Source organism: Calypte anna, chromosome 25, assembly GCF_003957555.1.
Source record: "Calypte anna isolate BGI_N300 chromosome 25, bCalAnn1_v1.p, whole genome shotgun sequence".
NCBI lineage: Eukaryota > Metazoa > Chordata > Aves > Apodiformes > Trochilidae > Calypte > Calypte anna.
The window spans coordinates 1,317,747-1,323,746 of record NC_044270.1 but is presented as its reverse complement, the minus strand read 5'-3'; the positions used below and the strand labels follow the sequence as shown (position 1 = coordinate 1,323,746).

At 62.1% G+C, this 6,000-nt stretch overlaps 2 protein-coding genes across 4 annotated transcripts; both read right to left on the bottom strand.

Annotated features, from left to right (window-relative positions):
* Positions 1–806: 806 nt before the first annotated feature.
* On the bottom strand, positions 807–2,316 carry DUSP23 (dual specificity phosphatase 23). Of its 3 annotated transcripts, none has more exons than XM_030465222.1 (3): positions 2,226–2,316; positions 1,443–1,715; positions 807–1,307 (listed from the first exon to the last, which is right to left on the bottom strand). In XM_030465222.1, exons 2-3 carry the CDS (start codon positions 1,710–1,712, stop codon positions 1,122–1,124), a joined length of 456 nt encoding a protein of 151 aa, XP_030321082.1. In that variant the 5' UTR covers positions 1,713–1,715; positions 2,226–2,316; the 3' UTR covers positions 807–1,121. The 3 variants fall into 3 exon arrangements, with proteins under 3 accessions (XP_030321082.1, XP_030321084.1, XP_030321083.1); XM_030465224.1 differs by lacking the exon at positions 2,226–2,316 and adding an exon at positions 2,111–2,131; XM_030465223.1 differs by lacking the exon at positions 2,226–2,316 and adding an exon at positions 2,048–2,127.
* Positions 2,317–3,624: 1,308 nt separating this feature from the next.
* ACKR1 (atypical chemokine receptor 1 (Duffy blood group)) lies at positions 3,625–5,378 on the bottom strand. Its single transcript, XM_008496084.2, has 2 exons — positions 5,128–5,378; positions 3,625–4,677 (listed from the first exon to the last, which is right to left on the bottom strand). The coding sequence occupies exons 1-2, from the start codon at positions 5,146–5,148 to the stop codon at positions 3,742–3,744; spliced, it is 957 nt and encodes a 318-aa protein (XP_008494306.2). The 5' UTR covers positions 5,149–5,378; the 3' UTR covers positions 3,625–3,741.
* Positions 5,379–6,000: the final 622 nt, after the last annotated feature.

Sequence of the window (6,000 nt, the reverse complement as noted above, 5' to 3'; positions counted from 1 at the left end):
CATGTGAAGGGCTCCCCACCCAACCTTCCCCCCCCTCCAGCAACTCATGCCCAGGCAATGGCTGCAGCCCTGGGCAGCCCCATGTCACACCCATCTGTGCCATGGCATTGCCCATGGGACATGGGTGCTCCCTGAACCCCAGTGGAGGAGTCCCCCACCCCCCCAGGTGCTGCAGAAGCAGCTGGGTCCAGGAGAAAGGGACAAGTGGGGTGACACAGCCACCCTGAGGCAGTCACATTGACCCCAGCCACAGCTCTGAGCAGGTCAAGGCCATTTTGTCAGCGGTGCTTCATTCCCAAGGGAAGATGATAACATTCTGGTGTTGAGAGCAGTATTTGGAGGCCATGAATGGCAGAGACGATGGGCCTGCCAGGCTGGGGCATGGACACAGCACTCCTGCTCAGTCCTCTCCAAGCGCTCCCGGCCATGTGCCACGTACCCAGGAATGAGGACGGTGACACTTCTTGCACTTAGGATTTAAATGCCACCAAGGTTAGGAGCAGCTGAGAAGAGATTTTCAGGATCGGACTTTTGGATGGAAATGCCTAAATTCCATCTAAGCTTCCCTTTAAGCATCAACGTCCCGGGACGGCCCCCGTGCGCTGATGTGGCTGCCACCCTCCACGTGGCACCACTGCCTCAGTGGGCAACCAGCCCTGTGGCTTACCTGCCACTTCCCAAAGGGCTCCCCAAGGACTGAGGTTGGGCAAAGACCCAGGAGGCAGCAACCCCACAGACCGGGGTGCCAGGGAGCCCGAAATAGCCATGAGTGTATCTGCTGCCCTCCAGTTCCCCACACACAGACCTGGAGAGAAGCCACAGGAGAGTCCTTTAATGCAAGCATGCAGATGGCAGCACCTTGGGGCTGGGAAAGGCTCCCCACCATTTTGGAGCAACTGTCTGGATCAAAGCTGTCTGGCACTGTGCTCACACCTCCTCGCTGTCCTCTCCAGCGTCGTGGTGGGGCAGATCCCACCGGCAAGATGAGTTTTGGGAGCTGCAGCTCCTCTCCTCCTCGCTGTGCCCAGGATGCCACCATCCCGTGGCCCCAGCACGGCACAGGGAAACCCTCTGGGGAGAGCAGTGGCACAGAGAGAAGACTCCTGGCTGCGGGGCTGCACCTACTGAAGGCGCTGGCAGAATTGGATCACGGCTTCCTCCTGCTCCCGCGTCTCGATGGAGCCGGGCCGCAGCCGCCGGATCTCTCGGATGGCATCACCGCCGCTCATCTTCTGCTCCTTCACCAGGTAGCAGGCCAGCATGGTGCCTGTCCGGCCGTGCCCCAGCATGCAGTGAACTGCCACAGCCTGGCCGCAGTGCCACACCGTCAGCCAGCACCGGGGGATGCGGTGTCCCCCTCCCATCCTGGGTGCCACCTCCTCCCCCTTGGGGTGTCACCCCTTGTGTTGTCAGCCCCCCCCCAGCACCGTCCCCCACCATACCTCCCCACGGGCGTTGGCGTCTTCCACCAGTTGCAGGAAGGTCTGGATCTGCTCGGGTGTTGGAGGGGTGAAGTCGGGCACTCGGAGCCGGTGGAGCTGGACACCGGGGCAGCAGCCATGGTGTGGGGGTGGCCGCTCCGTCAGTGACACCAGGTGTCGCACGCCCTGGGCCAGCAGGAACCGGTAATGCCCCGGTTCCCGTGGCATGGCCAGCCCGGCCAGACGCCCCTCTGACACCCACGAAAAGTTCGGGGGCTCGGGCATCCCCATCACCTGCGGGGACCAGTGCGATGGCTCTATACCCCATGTTCCCTGGGGTGCTGGGGGCCCTGGCTGAGCAGACCCCTGGGAGACCCCTGCCAGGACCCTGAGACAGTTTATATCCCACAGGAACACCTGGACAGGACTTTAGGACCCCCACTACCACCCCACCCCCCAATTAGAGAACACGGACAGACCTCCGGGACCCTCAGTTCAGCTCCCCGGCTCAGAACACTTGGCCAGGCCCTTCACAACACCAGTTCAGGCCGCCCCCAGGACAGACCCCCACCAGGACTCCCAACCCAGCCCCCAGGACCCCCAGTACCACCCTTCCAAGGACGTACTCGGGTCCCCGAGTCCCCGTACCCCCGCTCCACGCCCGCCCCCTCCGCCAGCACCGCCCTAACCCGGCTCCCGCGGCCTTCCCCCCGTGCGGGGCCCCTCCCCGGAGCCACCGAGCTCTGCGTGGCTGCTTCCCGCAGCCTCCGGAGGTGACCCGGTCCCCTTCCCCTTCCGCCGTACCGGGGAAGTCGAGCGGCGGAGCGGAGCAGGGCCCGCGGAGCTTCTGCAAAGAGCGGCGGCGCGGGCGGGCGGGGACCGCCGGGACACGGGGGCTGCACCCCTGGGGCCGCCCCTTCCGTCCCCCGCGGAGGATGCACGACCCCCAGGGTGGGTAAGGGGTAGCTCCTCTCTGTCCCCCGACTCATTCCCGCTGCCCCCCTGGGCTGGCACCCGCTCCCTCCACCATCCCTCGCTTGTAAGGTTTGGAGGGCTTCAGTTTACCCGGCAAACACCACTGGAGTGCTTTTCAAACCTCTTTTTTTTTTTTCGTTTATGTGACACCAAGTGGCTTAGAGGAGTTGTTACACAGCAGGGAAGGGTCGGCGGGATGACATACATGGTCCCTGTGGCAACCACAGCTCTCCCGGTGCTCGCCGGACAGAGAGCAAAGGACCCGACCCCACGCCGGGCATCATCGGGACTTCAGGTACACCGCTCCCTCGGGCTTGGAGGGGAAGGTTTTCCAGCCAAAAATGTGGGCTTTGAAAAGGCTGCCGTACCTGACCACAGCGATGGTGATCCCCCTGTCCCACATGGACACGGATGAGATTTCCCCCACAAAAGCCTCTCAGATGTTAAAGCCGGCCCCCTGCCCCAGCAGGTTGGATGTTAGGGAAGAATTTATTTCCAGAGAGGGTTAGATTCTTTCCAGATCAGGCATTGGAATTGGCTGCCCAGGGAGGGGGTGGATTCTCTGTCCCGGGAGGTTTTTAAAAAGGGACTGAATGTGGCTCAGCACCCCCGACACCCCCAACTTTACCTCTGGACCCCAGGCAGCTGTCCTCATGGGAATGGAGGAATGCTGTTCAGATGCCTCCAGTACTGGACTGAAATCACCTCGCTTCCCACCAACAGACCCCAGAGCTTCGTGATGAACTTTTCCTGCTAATTTGGAGGTACAAGGAGCATACGCCTCCCATTTCCCATCCCTACACCTGCAAGAGCCTGACCAGAGGCAAAGGATGTCACGTCTGTGCCCCCTCCACACCTCCCAGCCCCTGCCACTACGTTCTGACAGACATATATATTGTGTGTAATTCCCACTGGCAGATCTCTGCTGGGGCGCTTATCTCAGCTTCTCAGGAAGGACTGGAAAAAAAAAAAAAGAATCCTCCAGTTGCTTCACACTGCCACTGCCCTGTCTGCCTGCTCACATCTCCCCATGGAGCCCAGGGCCTAGGACTGAGCCTCGGGGGCCCCCACGGGAGTGCAGGAGGCAGGGACCGACTGGGAAGAGGTTTGAGGTACCCCCAGCACTGTCTCCATTGAGCAAAGCAAGTTGTCTGGCCCCAAACAGCGGGGCTAAGACCTCAGAGAAGGGGATGGAAGGAGGAGAGGCACCAGGCTTGGTCACAGCTCTGGGGGAGCATCACCTGTGGGGCAGCAGCCGTGGGTCTGATGGGGGACACCGTGGGCAAAGGTGCTCATGCTGCGGGCCAGGGGCCAGCACGGGACCATTGGGCTGCAGTGCCAGAACTCAGCAGCTGCTGCTGGTGCCAGCCCAGTGGTGGCAGAACCGGACGGTGAGCAGTGCAGCGGGGATCAGGCAGCAGTGCAGCACCCCCAGCCCCTCACTCAGCCCCAGCACGTAATCCAAGTGCTCGAAGGTGCCGCAGGTTGGCTGCAGCAGCCGGGCGTGCAGGAGGAAATCCACGGTGAGCCCCACCCCGTAAGGCACCCAAAGCCCAAAGAAGAGCCAGCTCGCCCCAGCGCCCGGCTCCCAGGCTGCCTTCAACTGCGGCACAACCAGCGTGGCTGGCAGCAGCACTGCTGGCAGGAGCACAAAGAGGCTGAAGCAGAGGGCCAGGTGCAGCAGGTATGCTGGGGAGAGGACGTCCACGCTCCGGCGGATGCAGCTTGTCTCTTGGCCCACCACGGTGCCGCCGGCAAGAGCCGCTGGTGTTGCCAGCAGCAGCGCCGAAGCCCAGAGGGTCACAGTCAGGCGGCGGCTTCGGGGGTCCCAGCGGCACCAGGCGGTGCTGCAGAAGCTGCTGCCCACCAGCAGCCCCTGGGAGAAGAGGCTCCAGTGCCACAGCAAGTGGGTGAGCCTGCACAGCCCTGCGCCCAGCCGCCAGCCCTGCCTGATGCCCACTGCCACGGGTGGTAACAGGGCAGCAAAGAGAGCCGTCCCCACTGCCAGCTGGGCCACCAGCAGGCGGCTCTGGGGCCAGCCCCAGACCTGGGGACACTTGGCCAGTGCCAGCAGCAGTGCCCCAGTGCTCAGGGTGGCAGTGGCACAGGTGACTGCCAGGAAGGGGGGGGCTACAAGCTGGAAGAAGGGACAGTAGCGGTTGTGGCAGGGCGCAGCGTCGTAGTCTGTGAAGGTCTCGTTGCTGTAATAGTAGGAGAGGTCAAGGTCACCCATGATCTCCAGCAGGTCCACGGAGTTTTTGCTCTCCAGGAGGCTCGGGCTCTGTGAAGACCACCGGCTGTCAGTCAGGGTTTTGCCCAACCAACTGCAGGTGCCTCCATCCCAAAGCATTGCTCGGAACAGCCCCTCTGGAGGGCCACCAGGGAGTTGCTGCCCCACTGGTGCCTGGGATCCACGCACAGCCCTGGTGGAGGTTGAGCTGGGCAATTTATCAGGGCAAGACACACAGCAGGGAGAGGGGAAGCTGCCTGCAGCTGATACCTCAGGGGTGCAGGGGTGGGCTGGCTGTGCTGTGCATGGGTACCCACGTTTCCTTACAGCCTCAAAAGAGGGCTGCAAACCCCACTGACCTAGCTGCAACGGAGCCTTTGCCAGCAATGCCCACTACAAGCCATATGGGGCACCCCCAAAGCCCCAACCCTCGTGTCTGGCAGGATGGGAAATGGTTGCGGGGGGCGTTGGAGGGTGGCAGGGGAGAGAAGAGGCACTCACCACTGGGAGGCAGTTGCCCATGATGGGTGTCTGAGGACTCCTCTGCACTGGGGTCTCTGATGGGTGCTGTGTCTGACAGCCACTGCTCGCCGCACGATGCTGTGCCTGGGGTAGGGGGCACACACAGCACTCTCCAGGATCCCCTTTGTACAGCTGTGCCTGCTCCCCCTCAGGCTCCACTCCTCCCTCTCCCAAGGGAGGTGAAGGACTGTGGTCAAGAGATAAGAGCTGCCTCGTTTAATAGTGCTCCAGGCCTGGCAAGTGCCTGTGCCAGTGCCTGGAGGAAGCGGGTGGGACGGTGCTGCCGGTAATGGGGGGTGAGCCCCTGGAGCAACCCTGCAATTTCTCGCACAGGAAACAATGACTTCTTGGCAGAACACCTGAAATTAATTAGGAATTTTATTTCCAAGCACCCCAGCCACATGCCAACGTTCCTATTGCTCAGGCACATACGGTGTTTCATCCTGGTTCTGGAGCAGAGAGTGGGCACTGGGCGGGTGGTGCAGGATGCAGGTAGCTGTCAAGGGGGCCCCATGAAGACACAGCCCAGGCACATGGTGCTTTACAGCTCCTGCCCAGCAAGGAAATCCACAGCTCTTCCTCAGGATGGGAAGTCAGATCCTGCAGGGTCACCTTGCACCACCAGGGCTGAGTCATGGGTTCCCTGGGCTGCAAGCTCAGCACGGGGGGGGGGGGAAAGGGGAAAGCAGGGCCCCAGGGACAAGTGGTAGCCCTTATGTCCGAAGGGAGCATCCCTAGAGGGTGGTGAGGCTGGGTGGGCTTCAGTGTCACTGCCCTTTACAGGGATTGGTAATTCAGGGGGAGCTGAGGATCAGCACCTGAGTGTCTGCAGGACTTAAGTGTGTGGGGGGA